Source organism: Falco rusticolus, chromosome 4 (genome assembly GCF_015220075.1).
Source record: "Falco rusticolus isolate bFalRus1 chromosome 4, bFalRus1.pri, whole genome shotgun sequence".
Classification (NCBI taxonomy): domain Eukaryota; kingdom Metazoa; phylum Chordata; class Aves; order Falconiformes; family Falconidae; genus Falco; species Falco rusticolus.
Genome location: NC_051190.1, coordinates 71,839,552 through 71,862,015, shown reverse-complemented (window position 1 = coordinate 71,862,015; position 22,464 = coordinate 71,839,552). Strand labels below are relative to the sequence as shown.

General features: G+C 37.5%; 1 protein-coding gene across 1 annotated transcript in view; it reads left to right on the top strand.

Moving 5' to 3' along the window:
- Window positions 1-22,464, top strand: part of MALRD1 (MAM and LDL receptor class A domain containing 1) — a 282,516-nt gene that overhangs the window by 103,863 nt on the left and 156,189 nt on the right. The window contains exons 22-25 of the mRNA XM_037383834.1: window positions 3,375-3,485; window positions 4,354-4,567; window positions 10,283-10,530; window positions 15,877-16,171. Coding sequence (XP_037239731.1) covers window positions 3,375-3,485; window positions 4,354-4,567; window positions 10,283-10,530; window positions 15,877-16,171 — 868 coding nt within the window. The remainder of the gene's footprint in view (window positions 1-3,374; window positions 3,486-4,353; window positions 4,568-10,282; window positions 10,531-15,876; window positions 16,172-22,464) is intronic.

Below are 22,464 nucleotides of genomic sequence, written 5' to 3'. Positions count from 1 at the left end.
TGCAATAACTACAGCATCAGAAATGAATTGAAAAGAATACTCTAGGACTGGTCACCTGTGCACTCGGTACCAAATTCGATATGGCCAGAGTGTGTGGCTTTAATTGTACAAATAAATTCTCATTAGCTTAGTCACTCTGAATAACAAATTATAATAAAAAGCTGGCAGAATTCAGTGGGTTTGAAGGTGGAATGAAAATGTATGTTGACATTAGAACTGAAATCTGCTATGTGGTGTCTGTCCTTCACCCCATGCATGTGACTTGCTAGACATTCAGAGGAAGCATGTTCTGTTTTCTTGAACTTTTCTTAAACAATTTTTAAAAATATTGCTGGATCTTTTCCAAGTAAGAAAAACTCTTACTAGCCTGCTTGGCAAGTAGTCAAATTTTAATTAATCAGAATTAGTGGGAAATCAGAGCATAAAGATGGTTTGTCCTCTGTTTTAAGCCTCAGGACAGATCAATTTGCTTTGAGATTTCTTTGCATTTACTCTGGAGTTCAGGGCTTCTTTACAGTGTAGGAACTAATGTTAGTTGGAATCAGGTCCACAGAGTGTTTTGTAGAAATTAACAGAAAATTCTATGGAACCATGCCTATTATTGCCACCACAAAAGGCAAATGCATATAGATATTTATTTTTTCTCAGTTTCAACACATGAGATTACAGTTTCCCTCAATTCCTTAACTGATTTTTCCCCGCTCTGTAACTTAATTGATTTTAAGATGTACCAAAGGAAAACCACAAAACCTTTGCATTTTAAGCATTGTAAATAATTTCCTGGGTTTAATTGCTTAATTAAACAATTAATAATGAATGTAGGAATATCTCAGAATATAAAATTGTTTAGATAATTTTTCATTATTTTCTTCTAAAGGCTCTAAGTATTATATCAATGTGCTTAAAAATTACTAAAGGTCATTTATCCATCTCTTCCTCCAAGACTACCATGTTTTTATTTAATTCACAAGTTTGGATTTTTACGTGTTAGTCTGCATCCATGCCATCAAGTGTGATGTAGGACATGCTGAAGACTTTCCTGCTGCTTGCGTGAATGGCTGTTATATGTTTCTGTGACTTTCTTAAACATCAATTAGCTGTCACCTTATTGTACAGCTTTGGTTTGAATATTTGTTGGAACCATTTTTTGTCTGGTTTCTGCCCTCAGACTTGCCATGGGTTACTCTACTGATGTATTAGATGTGCTTTTTCAATAATTTGCAATGTAATTGTAATGCATAGGGCTTCGAAGTGCATTAGGGTACAGGGAAGCCTTGGATTTTAATAGCACATAAATTCATGGCCATATTTAACTCTAAAATTATGACCTTTAGCATGATATGATATAAAATATTAATTTCTGATGAAGGACTTGGATTTATAATTTACTAGGTAATTCACATTGTATGTGTCTATATAGTCACACACATATATTCATATAAATACATAGTTTGTATGTGAATGTAAGAAAAATATTTCTTATTCATCACCCTTTATCCTCTCAAATATCTATAATCCTTTTTTCTCTCCAGTTTTTTCCCCTTAAAATTCGTATCTTCTGTGGGCCATTCTTCTTGTCTGTAGAGCCAAGTGTCACTTTGTTTTTCTGTTCAATTTAATATATTACACCTGTTTCTTTTGTTCCACTGGAATGAAAGCTCTTCAGTGTAAGGATCTGCTGTTTGCTTGGCAGAACTTACCTATTGTGCAACATCATATACACACATGCGACTGTATAAATTTAAAAAACAAACAACTTTTTTTTTTTTTTTCACTATGATGAAAAATGCCTGGACTGCCCTGAGAAGATTACATAGAGTAGAATTAAATCCTTGAAAGCAGAAGTGATTCAGGCAGCTGGTGAACTGATGTTTAGCTCTGTGATGACTGGCTGGAGACACAGCTTGACACACTTCATCAAACACCTGTCTTGTTGTTATTGTCAGCTCAGTGTTAAATTCAGCTCAGTTGAATTTGGATGCCCAAGAGGCTGGAGCAAAGCATACTCTGTACTTTGTGCTCATGTCGATAAGTGTCAGTTTCCCCAATTCAGTGACTATTTAAAGGGGTAAGGGTGTTCATGAGTCTTCCATTGCCCAAACAGATGAAATCTGGTCTTTAGAAGAAAGCACAAGTTTTTATTTGCAGAAGAAGAAACATTTCATAAGAATCAGGACAAGAAAACGTATCCGAGAATGAAGCAATCTAATGGAGGCATGAACTACTACTTACTTTTTTCAGTAACTCGTGTTAAAGCTCTTTCCATATTTTAGAAATGGAAAATGAATTTAGAAATGACCCATTAATAAACAATTTTTATTTGTGGCTAGCCACTCACGATAACTTAATGGGATAAGTTAGTCCAGGTAAGACTCTGGACTGAGTATGTTTATGAGGAAGTCAGAAAATCTTCAAGCATTATTTTCTTAGAATAGGCATTTACACTAGCAAACCCTTTTGCATCAGATAGGACAATAGGAAAAGGTTTGTCACTGGAACAAGCTCCCCAGGGAAGTGGACACAGCACCAAGCCTGTCAGAGTTCAAGGAGCATGACATGGTTTAACCCCAGCTGGCAGCTAAGTACCATGCAGCTACTTGCTCACTCTCCTGCCCCTGTGGTGGGATCAGGAGGAAAATCAGGAAAAAGATAAACCTCATGGGTTGAGATAAGAACAATTTAATAATAGAAACAAAGTAAAATATAATAATAACAACAACAAGAATTGTAATGAAAAGGAGAGAGAGAGAGGAATTAAACCCAAGGGAAAAAAAAACACCAACAAACAAGTGATGTACAATACTGCTGACCGATAGCCAGCCAGTCCCTAAGCAGCGATCCATGGCCCCTGGCCAACTCCCCCAGTTTACATACTGAGCATGACGTTCTATGGTATGGGATATCCCTTAGGCTAGTTCGGGTCAGCTGTCCTGGCTCTGCTCCCTCCCAGCTTCTTGTGCACCTGCTCACTGGCAGAGCATGGGAAACTTGACAAGTCCTTGATCAGAGTAAACACTGTTTAGTAACACTAAAACATCAGTGTGCTATCAACATTATTGTCATACTAAATCCAAAACACAGCACTGCACCAGCTGCTAAGAAGAAACTTAACTATCCCAGCTGAAACCAGGACAGAGCTTCTGGATGGTGCTCTTAGTCATACAGTTTAGTTTTGGGTAGTCCTGCAAGGAGCAGGGATTTGGGCTAGGTGATCCTTTTGGGTCCTTTCCGACTCCAGATAGTCTATGATTCTATGATATTTAGTGGTGGTATAGAGATAAATTGTGTAAGATACTCTTGTATGCAATTAAGGCACCAAAAGTTAGTCTGTAATGGAAAGATGTTTTTGTGACATATAATTATTTCCATTTTAGGTACTCTGTAAAAATGGTAACAGGACTTCTAAACTGTGGACTCAAAGTGGCAACCAAGGTCCCCAGTGGAACAGAGCAGAAGTGTTCTTAGGAATTCGTTCAAATTTTCAGGTATGTGTTCCTGTATTATGTGTTTCATAGACAGCTTGCCTTAGGTACTTCTATGTTACGCATTCTTCACCTCCTCAATTCTCTTTTTGCCCCATACACATACTACATCTCCCCTTCTGAATAGCAAAAGTTGGTTATCTGAGCTGGACACAAGTTTTCTGAGATTTCTCACTCCCCTTCAAACTGAGATGGAGATCCATTTTTACAACAGAGAGTCCCTTCTATCCTTGATTCCAACTCAGGTTAAACTATTCCACTTCCCTCTCCTTACTGTGTAGTAGTATTACATGTGGTTTTTGAAAAAAGTGTTTTGAGCATGATGTTCATTTTGAAATACAAACTGATTCCTAAGCCTCTTAGAGATACATAGTTACTAGTATGCCATGCTTAGTTGTATCCTTGTGAATAAAACCGAGATCACCAGGAACGTATTTAATATGTGTCACTTTCCCTGGTACTTCTGTCTTGGATTGCTTTTGATGAAATTTTAACATTCTTTTTACATTTATGGGAATAACTGATGAATGACTCAGATTAGTCTTTTTCATGCTTACTTTGCAGAAGTAGATGGAAACCTTGCTGTTAATTCAGGATAAGTGGGGACTGGTAACAATTGGTGTTGCTCATTTTATTTCCTTTTTTTTTTTTGTACTTGGTTGATGTTAGAAGATGGCCCTTCAATAACTATAGTGACAGATCTGTACAAGCAGTAGTACAAGCTTTCATAGGACTGTGAACATTAAGAACTGACCACTTTATATTCCAAGATTTGCAAGATCGTCATAGTCTCTGTTCTATTCATGTTACATGTATAGCTTTTATATACCTTAACAGTATCATATTGTAATAGCTCTGTAATTTTTATTAGGTTGTTTTCAGGGCAATACGTGGTGTCAGTTACATGGGAGACATGGCAGTGGATGACATTACCTTTGAAGATTGTTCCCCTTTGCTCATCCCAGGCAGACCTTGCACATCAGAGGAATTCAGATGTGCAAACAAGTACTGCATCGCAAAGGATAATCTGTGTGATTTTGTAAATGACTGTGCAGATAACTCAGATGAAAGCCCTACTATTTGCAGTAAGTATGGTAGTTTTTTAATATAATTATCATAAATAACTGTGCCTGCTGTGAATTATTACTTGAATACTTTTGGCAGCTTATCAGCTAAGAAAGCAAACAAGAAGGTAATAATTTAATTCCATTCATTGGCTTTTAGGGATTTTAAATTACTATTATTTAATTTGAAATCATATGATAGAAAATAAAAAGAACTGTTAGCGAATTTCTTAAAATAACTCATAAAACAGCTGTCTTTTAAAAGCAGAATAAAAATCTCCTGCTTTCCATATGAAAAGAATGTATTAAGGCTAAAAAAAATACTTCAAGCGCAATACTTTTGGGATATCAGAGACCTACCTCCTTTGATATTTCAAGGATTGTCAGATCTCTTAGCAAATCATTTTAATCTGAATACCGTACAATTTTGGTTTTACAAGAGATACCGAGAAACAGCATCTGTAGTATTGGATTCAAAGAATGTTCATATCAAATTGCCTCTCCTCTAGAGAAATGGATCACAATATATAGTGCTAACAATTTGTTTTTTTCTAATACAATCATGGGAAATGCTCACACAATCAAATCTGCATTGTTTGGTACTGTATGAACAGTTGCCTCATTTTTATTGAGATTATGAATACAGTTTATTAAATTCTCAGTGAATACAATTCTGTGAAGCAGAGGTATGCTGATATCCTATGGAGCTAAGGTACACAGCAAAGGGACTCTGCTTTGTAAATTATTTTCATACTATTAAACTTCTCGGTGATTTCCAAACCAGGAATACCATGTCACTAAGTTATGTGGGATCAGTTCAGATGTTCTACAACTAAAAATGAGGAATACGTCAAGTTGAAATTACTCTGTTGAAAAAGACGCTCATATTTTGGCTTTTATTTTCTGAAATATTTAAAAACTGTTTACCTATGACTTTTTTGAGTTTTCCAGATTGTATTTCCCATGAAATGTTGTCAGCCAAGTAAAGACTAAAGCATTAGGGGCAAGGTGGTTCAAATGAACTGATGGGATTTAGTTTTGCAGCCTCCTAAAGTATTTTATTTTGATTACCCATTGGAAGAGAGATGAACAGAAACAGTCCCACAAAGAGAATGTTTTCCTGTAAATTGTGGGGTTTTTAGTTAATTAATTTTAAGTTTTTTAAAAAAGTTTAAATTCTAAGAAAATGAAGAAAAGAACTTTTCTGACTGCATTTTAACAGGAAACTTTACAATGAAGTGTTACGGAGGCTTAAGAGCACAGGGGTCATTGCTGGAGTGAAACTTCTATATCAACATGGATTTTGCCTCAGATAAAAATCTAATCCCATTTCATAGTGTCTAATTGTGTAAAATGCTTGATGACCAATTATAACTTTCTTTATTAGGTCTGGGAGTGCTTTATTCAATAGCATTTTCAAGGACTGCGTCAGGAGTTAGATTAATGTTTATTTTCGCCTTTTTTCCTTCTATTTTTTCAGTTTTGAAATAGGTATCCTGCTTTAGATTTCCACTATGTGCTGGAGAATTTGCAGTTTCTTTTATTGGTGCTGCCTCTGCCTTGTATATTTAATGAAGTAGAAATACATAATATAGCACTTGTTAAAAATATACCTAACAGAAAAATGCTAGTTCTGTTTTCCCAGCTTCTTCATGAGGCAGGCTGCCTCCAAAGAGAACATAATGATAGGAAACACCTATTTCCAGTCTTTGTGACTTTTTTTTTTTTTATTTATTTCCTTGCAGCCATCAGAGAAGAGTGTTTTCCTCATTGCTGAACCATAGAGCAGTAGCTCGAAAACCACGAATTCAGAAGCCTGGGGAAGGCTTTAGTAGGGCATAACATGATAGATCAAAGCACAGGAAACAAAAACTGGGCACGTTTGCGCAGGCATGGTAACTGTATTTAAAAAACATGAAAACTGTGCAGCTTCCTGACATCTTCCAAGTACTGGTCTAACTGTAGATGTAGTATGCTGTGTGCACAAGTCACCATGTCTTAGCCAATGAAATCTTATGGCACCATGTTGAAAGAAACTAGTCCTTGCTCTGTTATATTCCTGAAACTCCAGTATGTTAACAGAGCTATATCACATGATACTCACCAAGTCTAATGAGCAATGTCTTGTTAAAGCCAGTGCTGTTGAGCTATAAACTGTGCCTCATAAATCTGTTAAACTACTATTGAGAGATCTGTGCCTTGGCTTTGTTTGCTTTGTAGAGGGCTCTTTTTAGCTAGTTGCATGACATTAGTGCTGTAAAATAAGTCAAGTACATATTTTAACAGATACACTGATTTGTCAAATGTTTAGAAATGTTTCCATTAGAACATAGAATTATAGAATCATGGAATGCTTTGGGCTGGAAGGGATCTTTGAAGATCATTTATTTCCACCACCCCCCGCCACTGGCAGGGTCACCTTCCACTGCACCAAGTTGCTCAAAGCCCCATCTAGCCTGGCCTTGAACACTTCCAGGGATGGGGCATTCACAGCTTCTCTGGGAAATCTTTTCCAGTGTCTCACCACTCTCACAGTAAAGAATTTCTTCCTAATATCTAACCTAAACCTACCCTCTTTCAGTTTAAAACCATTGCCCCTTGTCCTATCACTTCAGGCCCTTGCAAAAAGTCCCTCTCCAGCTTTCTTGTGGGCCCCCTTTAGGTACTGGAAGGCAGCTGTAAGGTCTTCCCAGAGCCTTCTCTGCTCCAGGCTGAGCACCAACTCTCTCAGCCTGTCTTCACAGGAGAGGTGCTCCAGCCCTCTGATCATCTTCATGGCCCTCCTCTGGACTCACTCCAACAGGTTGATGGTTGATGTCCTTCTTACGTTGGGGGGGGGGGGGGGGGGCAGAGATGGATGCAGTACTGCAGGTGGGGTCTCAGGAGAGCAGAGTAGAGGGGCCAAATCACCTCCCTTGACCTGCTTCTTTTGATGCAACCCAGAATGCTGAATGAGGGATCCATGCTCATTCAAGTATGATGTCACTAGTACTGTTTTCTTACTACAAGTAGAAGAGAACAAAATAAACCAGAACAGTGCTGAAGAGGTAGTGGGTAGTGCACTCCTTCAGCCTTGTTCAGAAACTGCTCTGCTGGGGTTTGCCTTATGCTGCTTGAGGTTAGTGTATCAGAGGAAGGTCTCTGAGGCAGCTCTGGTTAGATTGAGTTGGGCATTCCTCCTTGAGGTAAAAATGATGTTTTACGAGATCTAGTAAATTACATTTTGTGAAAAAGGCGGTAGTGGGGAGCAGTAGCGTTTTTCCAGTCTAATATATGAACTAGTGACAGTGCAGGTGGCTGTACTTGGTAGGTGTTTGGTTTTGTCTGAGCTTGGTTAATGTTTGGTTTAACTCGCCAGTGTGCTTATAAGCAAATCTTTCAGTTATTCCTATGTATTGCCATTTGGTTTGCATTGCAGAATGTGCTCAAGCATAATAATTATGCTGCTTTCATTAGAAAATAAACTGAATGATGAGTTCCAGGAGAGCATCAAATGTATTCTGACCACTAGTGGTCGTTCAGCCCGCAGGATCAGTCTGTAGCACCTCAGTCCTCTTTCCTTCGCCACCCCCCTAAAAGTCATCAAGTCCTCAGCATCAGGTGTTTTGCTCTACAGAATTGTTCCTATAGCCCTGTACTTGTTCATCTAGTCATGGCTGTTAGGAATGAGTGAAGTTAGTTTAAATTTTGCTTCATTTAATTACTTTGTATATAACAAAGACTCATTAGATCTTTTGTGATCAATATAATTCAATTAATATACCTACTGTTAAGTGTTTTTTTTTTAAATTATTAAGCTGTCAAGCAGTAGACTAATTCAGCAGCCCTACGCCGCTGCTCCACAGACAGAAGGATTAGTTTTGCTTTTGTACTTCATTGCTAAGGGTTCATAGTTCTTCATAGAAGTGTCTACTACCAAAGATCTCTTTTTCATCAGTGGAGTGACTCACTTCCAGGCTGAAGTTCTTGTGATTTAAAATCAGTTGTTTGCATTATATTAGATATATTGTCCTATAGCTATGAATGTTTTTCTGTGAAGACTATAGAGATCCTACAAGGACATATAAATTTAGATTAGGTAACAGGGAATATATACATCATTCGCAGGGATGTTCAATACTCACGCCTTAAGGTCTGGGTTCTTCAGAACATGCCTTTAAAATAAAATGGTCGGTTGCATGTATGAATTTCATTGACTTGAGATGGAATTTAGAAGTAGTCAAAGGAATTTCTTGAACTGTGATCCTGAAATATTAAGTAGCTAAATGATCATATGGCAAAAGGAGTGACATATTTTATGGGCAGTTTGTTCAGTTGAGGTAAACTACAATCCATGTTTTGAATTAGTGATAATCTTACCATTTAGCATATAGAGTTTGGGGTTTTTTTAATTGTTATTTCAGATGGGATCGTATTTGCAGAGACAGATAAAAGACAGTGAACCTATTTTTGCTAAATAATACATATTTTTTGGAAAATATTTTTAGCTTCTTTTTCACCCCTAAGACCTTCACAAAGAAAAATACAATGAAGAAATCTTTTGCCTTATATCAGCCTGAAATTTCAGAGGTAGCTGTTGGTACTGTTTTGGTCCATGTAGAGACTCAATGGATTTTAGCTCCTTGGCCTCATTACTGAGGCTTCTAACTAGCTGCCAATTAAATACAGCTACTTTTAAGTGGCTGAACTTTATCAGACCTCAGAAGAGGCTTAGGTTCTGTTTACATTTTATGAGAGAGCTTTTGTCATTTCATAAATTGTCAGACCAAATGATCCATATGGTTGCCAAATTCATCTTCAAAGCACTTTCCAGCAATAATATTAAGACTATTCAGAGCACAGTTGAAAGCCTCTTGAAGGCTCTGCTGAAATTCCAGCTTATTTCAGCAAGTTTAGTTTTACTTGATAATCATTATAATGAAGTTATAGATGCATAGATGGAAAAATATACACAGCTTAAACATCTGCAGTGGTGTAATTGACTTAACCTTGATTTATGTGGACAGTTGACTCACCATTCTGACTGTTTTGACATTGTTTCATATTAAAAAAAACCACCAAAATTATGTCAGCTTTCTCTTTTTCTAGGAATTAAGTACAGGTTAAGGAGAAATGTAAATAATCATCTATGTTTGCATATTGGCTGAGAAAATACACGTGTGAACTCTTCTGCAAACATGCAAAAGTAAACTAACTGTAGGTGTGATTCAGCTCAAAGTTAGCACACTTACATTTATGTTTTATCTATATGTGTCTGTATGGTGGCTGTGTCTTTGTGATGCTCAATACATTCATTTGGATGGATTTCTGTTCCCTAAATATAAGAATTTACCTGACCTTAACATGTTCTTCCAAAAAGAGGCTAGCTTTCTGCAGATGTCTTGGATGCCCTATGGGAGGATATCAATTGACTACTGCCTGTAAGACTCTAAAGAGCTATTCAGCTTGACCTAAAATAGGTTGCTATATTTGGTTACTTTTATACCAAGGATTCTGTTGACTTTAATAATGACAGCACAAAAACCTACCTCATATATATGAAGTTTTGTCCTAACCTATTATTGTCCTAATCTATTATATACTAGAACATTAAAAATGCTCTGTTCTATAAGTTACATGGATTTTATATTGAAGCTTTTTTTTAAAAATGGATCTGAATACTAGACTGTAATATATGTGCCTAATTAAGTTCTTGAAAAAAAACCCTCTTTTCATGTGTGTGCAAATCTCTTTCAGGTACATCTATTGGGCATTGCAATTTTGAGTTTGATCTTTGTGGATGGAAGCAAGATGAAAACGATGATTTTGACTGGAACCTCAGAACTAGCAGTACTAAAAAAATGGGCACTGGACCAGCTACTGATCACACATTGCAAGAGCCATCTGGTCATTATATTTTTATAAAGAGTTCATTTCTTCAGCTGCCAGGACAGAAAGCTAGGATTTCTAGTCCTCTCCTAAGCAGAAGGAATAAAAACTGCAAGGTATTTGGGGGTGTGGTATTAACAGGAATGCAGAATTTGATTTCTAGATTGCACAAAGATAATACTCCTAAAATGAATAAAGATGATCACTGAAATATTTCTTGAGAAAAAAAACAGGCATGTTGTAGAAGAGTCAGGGCCTGATCTTATTTCCTTGAAATAATAAGAAAACATTTATCTTGTTGTGGGAGAAGAACGGTTTCTGTAACTAAGTACATACTCTGGGAGATGCAGATGAAGTTGACAGTGAATGCAGTGTCTGATTTAGAATATGTCTTAAGCAACACTCATCCTAAGTAGCATAAAACCTGTGCAATGGTTTGTGATTTTATGGGCAAAATGTATATAAATACTGGCTTTCAATGAGCACAAGTCCAAATGGAAGGGTGTGTGACCGAAGCTTTTGTCACCAATTCTAGAGAATGGAGAAAAGTAAGCCTTTTTTTTCTGAAACATTACAGCACATTGTAGTGATTTGAGCTTGATCAATTCTTGAAAACCTGCATTAAAAAGTTTTCTAGTTTTGATATCTTTTATAGTCTTTGCTAAAATGGTAACTTGGAGTTCCGTAAGATGTCTTTCAGAACACATCTATCAGAATCTGCTACAGGAACAGCATGCTGAAAACCTGAATTTTCCAGAAAGTTGAACTATGCATTACTTTGGAATGGTATTTTTTCAAATTTTGTAAGGCAAAAATGAGTGGAATCTCAGTTTCTAACACCAGTGACAAAAACACAATGGAAATTTAAGCATTAATAATTGTCAATAATTCTAATTACTAATAAAATTACTAATATTTTTTAAATAGTAGTTAGAAATAGAGCTAATGAAGCATCTACATATTATTTACATGGAGAGGAATATTGTGCGTAAATGGAGCTCCTGTGGAAGGCGAAGTGGTAATTAAATAATTAAAAAAAAATTAGCAAAGGAGTTACAGAGACTAGAAAATTAGCAAGGCAGGAATGGCTTAACATTTTCAGGGTAAACTTGGGAATGGATTTCCAAAATGGAAGAGATCTGGAAAAAAAAAACCCAAAAAACAAACCAAAACAACAGCCAAAAAAGACCTAGTGAAGAGAAAAAAGGGGGGATTGGTACACAAAGCAATTTCAATATTTGGTTTGGAATGAAGGAATTAATATTTCAAATAGTTAACTAAGACCCAGAACTTCATCCTAATAGATCAGATGGTCACTGAAACTATTTTGCTCCATTCTATGAGTTGTTAGAGTTGAAAGGAAGTACGAACAAATGCAGAGTGGTCTAAGTCGTATGCCAGCCTAGAATCTAGGATAAATAATCCTGGAACTACCATAAGTAAAAATAACATTAATGTTATTATTTTGCTATTAACACCTGAAGATCTGTCTAACTTGGCAATATGAATGTTTGTTGGCTATCTGACTTTAGCCAGTTAAATAAGCTCAAGACCTCTCTAATGATGCAACCATAAAACAGCCACTTTGCTCTCCAGCATTTGGAGCATCTCCCCTACTGATGCCACACTTGGAATTCTTACATTATACTTTTGTGGAAGATACTGGTCCAGTACCTTGCCTGAGGTGATATCAGTGTCTTTCTATTTATGGAAGATGTAAAATTTTATTGAGTTTCTGCCTGTAAAATAAGGTATGTAATCATTTCACATTGGATTTTTGTCCTCATGGTCTCATTTTGCAAGTTCACCTTTATAAATCTGTCTTGTTAGTCATTACTAGGTCTGTCAAGAGGATAATCTTGGTGAAGAGGAGTAGTTTTTAAAAAAGCCTTTGAATTGAACTGATAGCGTGATCACCGCACTATGTTCATCAAGTGGAAGTTGTCTTAGACTAAAATAGTCCTGAACAGTTTTATTGTATATGCAATTGACATCTCTGTTCAAAATGTCCAGTCATTTACCTTTAGTTCCACTTATCTCATACTCACTACTCATAAGGAAAATCAAAACCTGTAAAGAGTTTGTCTGAAACTTTGAAGGAGTTCTGCTTATGCTTGAGATTTCTAGGTAGTCCATTCGATTGAAATTCTTCTGGCTGTTTGAAAACTCCCAAAACTCTTTATAGATAAGAAAGTCAGGAAATACTGAACATAAATTGCTGGATTTTACATTCCAAACAAAACTTAGGACTAATTTCAGTGTGTCAGTAGCAAAACTTAATCAAGCCATTATAAAATATCATCAAAATTTGAGCCATGATCTCATATTTTCTACATTCATTTTATATATTGCCTAAAATATATATATACACTAAAAAAACTTACTCTCACGTGAACTTGGAGGTGTTTGCTTCTTTCCATAACATCATATTTAAAAATATGTGTTTCTCAACCTTATCTGATTTTACGCTTTAAAAAGAACTTTTCTGCTATTTAACTTCTATGAAGAGTAAAACATATATGCAAAGAAATGCAGAATAACTGAGAATGACAGGTTCACATCTGAATATTTATGATGTCGCACATTAAATGCAATTAAAAGCTTGAAACAGAACTACTGGAAGCTACTATTTTGTCACACTGAAAATCATTTAAAAAAAACCAGCAGGTCTATGCACCTTACAGACAAAACTTCTACATCCATGATAGGATTTGAAACAGTCAGTTATATTTACAGCATATTATAGTGCTTTTTGAAGGTTCTGACCAGTTCTGCAACTTTCATTTAGGCAACTGACCAAAGGAAGTGAAATTCCTGGTAAAGCAAACTGTCTGAATGAAAAAGTTACTTCAAGACCCAGAGCCTCATAGGAAATCAGACAGTCCCTTAAATTATTTTACTCCATTCTGTGAGTTATTGGAGAAGCAAATACTACATTATATATTACAACAAGCTTTGTTTGGGATCTTAGGCCCATTCAGATCAATGAAAAATGTACATTCACATCAGTGGGACAAGTAATTTATGCAGGCAAACCAAATATACCATCAGCAAATATAAACGGACATACATGAAAAAAAAATGGTTCGTTTGTATACAAGACTTTCACAAACCAAGCTGCATGTTCAAAAAGAATAGAAATCCAAGGGAAACAGCCTAAGTAGAAATAAATGCCAAAATAAACCTGGGAAAGATAATGGAGAATTCTGCATTGAGGCATCTGTGGTAAGTAATTATACTATCTGCAAATGTCAACCCATAAGAAAATCAGGAAGTCATGTAGCCTATATTGTGATTTTAAGGTAATTTAAGAATAAAGTCAAAGAATTTTAATAAAAATTATGAAAATGTCATTAATATCGGCAATTCCTTTATGGTATGCATGGTAGGAAGGGGGTGATAAAACAATACTTGTTTTATCAAGTATTGTATTTTCTGTATATTTTTCCGTTGTAATCTTTCCAAACAGAACCAGATGTTATAGTTCTTTTAGTTTTCAAAAAAAACTATGATAAATTCTTCAGGATAGACCTGAAAATACTAAACAGCCAACTGATGAATGACAACATCCAGAGAACCTTGGCAATGTTTGCTTCTTTCTGTAGCATCATATTTGAAAACATCTGTTTCTCAACCTTATCTGGTTGAGAAAGAAGACTAGACAGCTAGCCTATGTTCTGATACAAAGCAAATTAAGTATGGGAATTGATATTTCACATGCATTATTATTCAAGCCTGAGTATGTGGGGCCCCAGCCCTGAAATGACTCAGATAAATACTTAAAATTAAGTTTGTGCATAGCTGTTATCAACGTAACATTACTACTGTATGATATGTCTAGAAACTATACAGTGGAACAGAAGACCAGTATGTTGACTCTGATATATCGAATTATTCAGTGTAATTGAGATAAGGGTATTGCAAATAAATTTGAAATCCAGAAAGTAATGTTGGGTCCAGGAGTTAGGAGGGAATTGAATTCCAAGGATCATGTAATAAAGACAAACATAAAAAATACAGTCTAGTGGTTTTGAAAACAACTGTAACTAAGCCAGAGCAGTGTAGTGGGCAGCTCTGTGAAAGTATCTGCTCAGAATTTAATGACAGTCAGAAAATAAAACAAAATTCAGCAGTAGTAAAAAGGAATGGAGAAAAATTAAAAATGTGAAAATTATTATATAGTTTTTAAATATAACTATATATCGAATAGACAAACCTCATTTAAGGAAAGAATTTAAGAGAAACAGAGTAGCTGCAGGACAGGAAATGGAGAGGTGAATAGGAACATTTCCATACAAGAAAACAGACTTATAGAAATTATATTTGACCTCTTCATTGCACAGGAGACATTCTGAAAGTGAACACAGTAAAACTTTCAAAAGAATTATAACACAAAGCCCTTGGTGGCTTTACTAATCAATTATTAGAGAAAATCAGTTAAATAGAAATGTGAGGATTTTTTTTAAATAATGTGTTTATGCGATGCAATAGACTGTAGAAGCCTATGAAATCCTGTAGCACCAGGTAACATAAAAGGACATGACTTCACGTTTACATGTGTATCATAATATTCACTATTAGGTTTTTATAGCTATAATAAATAAGATAGAGTTTTTATTCTTTAGGGCTTGTGCTATGCATTAGACTGGAAAGAAATTTGAGATGTAGACATGTTCTCATATATTATAGCATGAATTGCTTCTTTCAGGGTCCTCTATCATTCTTGGAAATATTCCGATTCTTGTCAGAAACAGGATATTGAACTACATTAAGTATTAATTTGATAAAATATAAGCATTCCTTTGTTGCTTTTGAATTGAAAATAACTTAAGAGAGCAGTTAATTATGACAACTCTTCACAGGGATTTCTTTTAATGTTCTGTATCTACTTGATCTTCTTTTGTGCTTCATAATTTGTTTTCCCCATTTTTTCTAAAAAAAATAATAAAAAAAAAAATGTCTCTTCTCTAATCCAAGGACCTCTTATGTTTTATTTTAGTTATTGTTTTGCATTTCTGCAATCCATGTAGAACTTTTGATCCCATGTTAGATTAGAGATTATCTTCTAATTACACACGCTGTAATCCATCATAAACACATTTATAACCAGAAAAGTGTTCAGTAAACTGAAGTTACTTCTTGTATTGTAAATGGCACTGCTCCATTCCTCTGTTTTTTCATTCTTTTACATTTACATGCAAGAGTTATTCAAAGGGATACAAGATCAGCTGTCACAGTATTGTAATGCTTGCTTCAAAGTTTGGCATGTGGAATAGTTCAAAAATTTTCACTAGTGATATTTTTTTTGGTGCCTTTTAATTAAATTGTGTTTGAATCAGTAAAGTCAAGGGCTATTCTGAATGCTAGTGATGATGCTTAATTTAGTAATTAGGGTAAATACCATAGCAGAATGGGTCTGCAGTCACCTATTGTAGACTTGATGTTATTGTTCTTGCTTGCAGATACTTTTCTATTACCATATGTATGGAGCTCACATTGGATCATTGATTGTCTACCAGAGGACTATGGCGAAACATGAAAACATTCTCCTTAATCTTACTGGAAACCAGGGAAATTTCTGGCAGCGCAAGGCACTGATCCTGGCTGGAGATGGAGATGATTTCCAAGTAATCTTTGAAGGGGTAGCTGGAAAAGGTCCAAAAGATGGCATAGCACTTGATGACCTCACATTTTCCAGGGAGTGCTTACCATCCCAGGAGTTTTTACCAGCAGAACCCACAACACTGCCTCCAACAGGTATGTTCCTGCTACGGACAAACAGTCTACATTAAGTCTGGAAAGAATGAATAGCAGCATTGCTTTCACTTTTTTGTCTCTCCTTCAAAAAAGAAATTGAATACATAGCTTGCTAAAGACATGTTGAAACTAACATGCTTTTAAGTAGATCATTGAAATTACAATAAATTATTTTTAGGAAATAATTGTTTGGGTACTGAGTCAACACTTGTGAATCTGCAAGACTTAATGTCCAGCCATGTATACTTAGACAATGCCCGGCTTAATTCAGTAGGATTTATTTATCAATACTTTTATAATATAGTTATTGTAAAACAAAGAACTAAGAGTGAGACAGAGCCAATATGGATAGATTGCAGTAAAACCATCAAGCTTTAATGCTTTATGGGTAGTGGGAATTCCTACTGACATGTTTAGGTACCATATCCATCTTCTTCCTGTGTGGTATGGTGCCAGCACTGGTGCAATTGTTTGCACCATACTCACTTTCTGCACAAGGGAAATAAAACTCAGGAAAATTTTACCCAAAATAATAACGTTCTGATGGGGATGGGGATCCCAATAACTCCAAGGTAGGAGCTGCTCTTGAAAGCATTGATGTTGTTCGTTACTGATATTTGCTTGGACACAAATTATGAAGGAGAAACTCATTCTGACAGAACAGGAGAAATCTCTTTCCATCTTCTACATTTATCACCAAAGCTACTGAAATGTAAACCCCCAAAGTGGAATTTAGGAGATGCATTTTGTTCCTGGGCCTACTACAAATTTCTTGCATGGCTAAGGCAAGTCATTTTGTCTCACTTCTCTGTCTTTCTGATCAATAAAACAAAGTTAATATTTCCCAATGTCAAGGACTACTGGGAGAATGGGTCATTAATTTATGTGAGCTGCTTTGCTTTGTTACTATGGCTAATGAGTAGCTTTCCCCTTTAGGACATCATTAAGCACTGCTCAGGCACTGGGAAGTAAGACTGATGTGACTACATCAAACCCAAGAAAATTCACTGTACTTTGTGCATAAGACAAGCAGGAAAGATATGGGCAATGTTTTCCAGATATATCTCTCTTAAGTTGCCAGTTACAGTATGCTGTATTGGCTTCCTACTTTTGTCAAAACATCTACAGAAATTTATTGCAAATGAGATTGGTATTTTAAAGTTCAGCTTTATATGAATGTTACCCCAAGAGGAACACTAGTTGAGATTTCTGATTCTTTATTTTTTATGTTTTCAGACTCTCTCCTCTTAATGGTAGATGCAGGTCCCTGTGGCAGTATTAGAAACTTTAAAGCTTTGGTTTTGATAGTAAAGGATGTTCCAAAACACTTTTATGGTGTATATAATAAAAAAGATCCTAAAATTTCAGGAAAAAGCCACCAGAGACTTTTTTCTTCATGTAGCTCATCTAAGATGTACTTTGTGAACTTTGTAGATTCGCAATGCTTTGAGATAATGGTCTAAATTCATCCTTATAGTGAACTATCTTTTCTGTATCAACAATTTTCACTTGTCCCAGATAAGAGTTTACATTAGCCACTGAGGGTTCCAACTTACAGCTACTATTTAGCATTGATATCTCTTTGTATCATTGCCTGAAATGTGGGCTTAGGAACCCGAGTATGAAACCTGCTCTTGCCTACAGAAATGTTCTCAACAGTGGTAAAATGCATGCTGGAGGCCGTGGACAGTGCTCTGTGGTATAACTTCATAAACTAAAGTCAGCTAGAATGACTATGATGATCAACTACAAAAATCTGGACTCAGACTTCTCTGCTTATATGCAGATACAAAGGAGAATTTAATCAAAAGTGAAACACATCCATTGCTCAAATGTTTCAGTGTTTCTAAGGATGAAGAACATCATGCAGCAGAAATCTGTTCCTTTCTTGTCTCCAGCTAAAGAGAATATTTACTAAGAAAGTTGTAATGTTTTCCCTCTAAGAGAGAGATTCGTAGCTTTCAAGGTCTATTCTGATAACATGACAATGCAGAATTCATACAGATGCATATTCTTCTAGCTGGTTAATATGCCTCCTCTGCTATATTTAGACAACCTTTTCTCAGGACTCACAAGGAATATCTCCTTCATTTTAGGTACACAGAATAGCACAGCGAATTGTAACTGTCACAATGTTTTCTTCCCCTCCTTTTAAGCCAAATGAAGTTTGGTTATTTGGTGTTTTTTGTCACAATTTGAAGAGTTTACTTTGTAATTTTTGAGACATACCAATCTGCAACTAGTATTCTGCATACTGAACAAATGTGATTTAAAAAAAAAAAAAAAAGATTAAATTCCTTTTGGTTTTAAATAAGAATTAATTGTAATGCACACATCAAGGGAGGTTCTTCCAAGACTTATGAGCAATATCAGTGTGTAAACAAGTATAATAGGGTGGCCCGTGCTTGTTCTTTCTGCGCATAGAGTGCTCTGGCAATGGATGTAGTGTAAGGACTAAATATAATAGAGTTATTAAATGTTCCCATCTGTGACAAAAACTCACTGTTCAAAAGAATTGTTCCCTGACCCTACATAGACTCTCTGAAGTTTTAAACATTTTTTAAAAATACATTTTAGGTAATGTGTGTTTTCCTTCTGGACAAACATGCAGTAATAGTTAAAGGCTGAAAATGAGCACTGGACAACTAGAAAAAATTGTTTTGAAAGCCAGCATTGTCATTTTCCATAGACTGACAGCATGCTGTAGATTGTCCTCATGACTCTGCTTAGCAACAACAATGCTGAAGTAGAAAGCCACTGAGCGCCACTTAAAATGCTGTGCCAGAGAAACAATAAACATCATTTTAGACTGGCGCTTATCAATCTTCACTGTATGAATAGTGATGTATGGTGGAATATTGGGTTTTGTTCATGTCCTACAACAGTACTGTGTGTAGGAAGATACAAACACAGTTTTGTTCTAACAGTGCTGTTCATGCCTGTTGTGTCTGCGGTGTGGGCAGATTCTCAAGTTAGACTTTGCCCCAAGTAAAGGTCTTTATTGGGTTTGTGTGGCAAGGTTTTGTTAGCAGGGGGGCTACAGGGCTGGCGTCTGTGAGAAGCTGCTAAAAGCTCCCACTATGTCTGATAGAGCCAATGCCAGCCAGCTCCAGGACGGACTACTGGTGGCCATAGCCAAGCTCATCAGTGGCGATGGTAGCACCTCTGTGACAGCGTATGTAAGAAGGGGGAATGTTGCTGTGCAATAGCAATTGCGGCCAAGGAGAAGAGTGGGAATATGTGAGAGCAGCAACTCTGCAGACACCAAGGTCAGTACAGAAGGAGGGAAGGAGATGGAAGCAGAGATTCCCTGGCAGCCCCTGGTGAAGCCCACGGTGGGGCAGGCTGGGGCCCTGAAGCCCAGGGAGATTAATGGTGGAGCAGACATCAACCTGCAGCTGGTGGAGGACCCCACGCCAGAGCAGGTGGATGCCTAAAGGAGGCAGTGACTCCATGGGAAGCTTGTGATGGAACAGACTCCTGGCAGGACCTGTGGACCCATGGAGAGAGGAACCCACACTGGAGCAGGTTTCCTGGCAGGACTTGTGACCCCATGGGGGACCCACACTGGAGCAGCCTGTTCCTGAAGGACCGCGTCGCATAGAAGGAGCCCATACTGGAGCTGTCTGTGAAGAACTAATTGTAGCCTGTGGGAAGGACTCATGCTGAAGAAGTTCATGGGGGGACGATGACCCCATGCTGGAGCAGGGGTAGTGTGAGGAGTTCTCCCCCCAGAGGAGGAATGAGTGGCAGAGACCTGTGATGAATTGACTGCAATCCCCATTCCCCATACCCCTGTGCCACTGGAGGGGCAGGAGGCAGATAAATGAGGAGTGAACTTAAGCCTGGGAGGAAGGGAAGGGTTGGGGGAAGGTGGTATTAAGATTTGTTTTTACAGAATCATAGAACCATTTAGGTTGAGATCATAAAGTCCAACCATGAATCCAGAACTGCCAAAGTCCATCACTAAACTATGTCCCTAAGCACCGCATCTACGTGTTTTTTAAACACATCCAGGGATGGTGATTCCGCCACTGCCCTGGGCAGCCTGTTCCAATGCTTGACCACCTTTTCAGTGAAGAAATTTTTCCTAATGTCCAATCTAAACCTCCCCTGGCACAACTTGAGGCCATTTCCTCTTGTCATGTTGCTAGTTATATGGGAGAAGAGACCGACCCCCACCTGCCTACAACCTCCTCTCAGGTAGTTGTAGAGAGCAATAAGATGCCCCCTGAGACTCCTCCAGGCTACACCACCCCAGTTCCCTCAGCTTCTCTCATTAAGATTTGTTCTCTAGACCCTTCACCAGCTTCGTTGACCTTCTCTGGACACACCCCAGCACCTCTACATCTCCCTTGTAGTGAGAGGCTCAAAACTGAACATGGTATTTGAGGTGCAGCCTCACCAGTGCTGAGTACAAGGGGACAGTCACTCCCCTGGTCTTTTTTGGATAGAAGCCAGGATGCTGTTGGCCTTCTTGGCCACCTGGGCACACTGCTGGCTCATGTTCAGCCGGCTGTCAACCAGCACTCACAGGTCCTTTCCCACCAGACAGCTTTCCAGCCACCCTTCCCCAGCCTGTAGCACTGCATAGGGTTGTTGTGACCTTCAAAGATAGTAAACTCTCCCTTTTTCCTTGAATTCCAGCCAAAGCTCTGTTCAGCCAGGCTGGTCTTCCCCACTGTCTCATCTTTCAGCACATGGGGACAACCTGTTCCTGTGCCTTTGAGGCTTCCTTCTTGAATAATGTCCAGCCATTCTGGATGCCTTGGCCCTTCAGAACCATCTCCCAAGGGACTCTGTCAACCAGGCTCTGAAACAGGCCCAAGTCGGCCTTTTTCTTGTTTCCCATTCTGTTCTATTTGTATCTCTCATTGGTACCAATCTACATTGACTTGATTGGTAATAAATTAAACTAATCTCACCATGTCGTATCTGCTTTGCCTGTGATGGTAAATGAATGAGTGATCTTTCCCTGTCTTTATCTCAACCCACGAGCCTTTAATTATGTTTTCCTTCCCCTGTCCAGCTGAGGAGGGGAGAAATAGAGCAGCTTTGGTGGGCACATGGCATCCAGCCAGGGTCAATGCACCAGAGTTTCCTCTGAAATAACTTAGACCTTCCTATGGACCTGGCAAGCTTTCAGGATTGTGTAGGTCAGATAGCATATTCTCCCCACGCTTAACCACTCTTTCCATTATATTTCAAAGATGCAGTGATAGCTATTTTCTGTATGCTTTTTTCAATAAAAGGGGGTTAATAGTGTTCAAAGCCGTGGCCTTTCCAGGAGGCATTCATACCCTCTTCTTCTTCTTGCAGTAACCATGATTTCAAAGGGAGTTATACAATCCCCTCAGGAACGTTCACAGATGAAGATACTGTCTGTCTCTGTCCACAAAATGTGAGACCGTTGGCATGACTCATATTTTACACTTACATTTTTTTACAAAGAGGCGTAATGGATTTGACAACAACTTCTGTGATCTCCCAGTTTGCATGTTCTCTCTCTCTTTTCCCTCTCTTCCCTCCTGAAGTGTTGTTACTGGCTGTAAAAATGGCAGATCCCTCCATCAGAGTTTCTGCTCATGTCTCCGTAGCACTTATTTGGGAATACAACAGCGGCCATGGGCTGCCTGGTCAGATTAGCAAGCTACAATGGAGAAAAAAGAGAACTGGTGGCTGTTGAATTCAGTTTTGTAGAGAAGACAGTTGTTATTTCCAGCAAATTAAAAGAGATTCACTGAAGTGTTACATGTATCTTAAAGAACACAGTGATACTCCACAGGAGATCACATTGAGGTCCATCTCTACTGGATATCCTGTCTCTAATGCTGTTAATGAGATGCTGAGCAAAAATCAGAAAAGGACAGGCATATGTGATGGTTCCTCCTAATGTTCCTAATATTTCTTTTTTGGAAGGCCTTATGAACCAAATGTGGTTTTGCATATGTAGTAAACCTTACTGTATTTGCCTTCTGTGTAGAGTCTAATTTCCCTGGGAACACATTCAGAATTTAGCCCCTCCTCCACTTTTGGCGGAAACTTGTACAGGTCTGCTGCTTGCTGAGAACTATTCCACAGATGTTTTCCTTTCTCTGATTTTTTTTTTTCTTTTAAATCTACTATAATCTTTTAAGATTAGAAAATTAGGTCTTTGTAGAGTTTAGGAAATGAGTGAACGGTGGAATGATACCGTAGTAAAATGATTATTTTTCTCTTTGCTGTTTCCTGAGAAATCATGAAGCTTTTTTTTTTTTCTTTGCACTGCACTTTGCACTTTTTGAATATTGGGC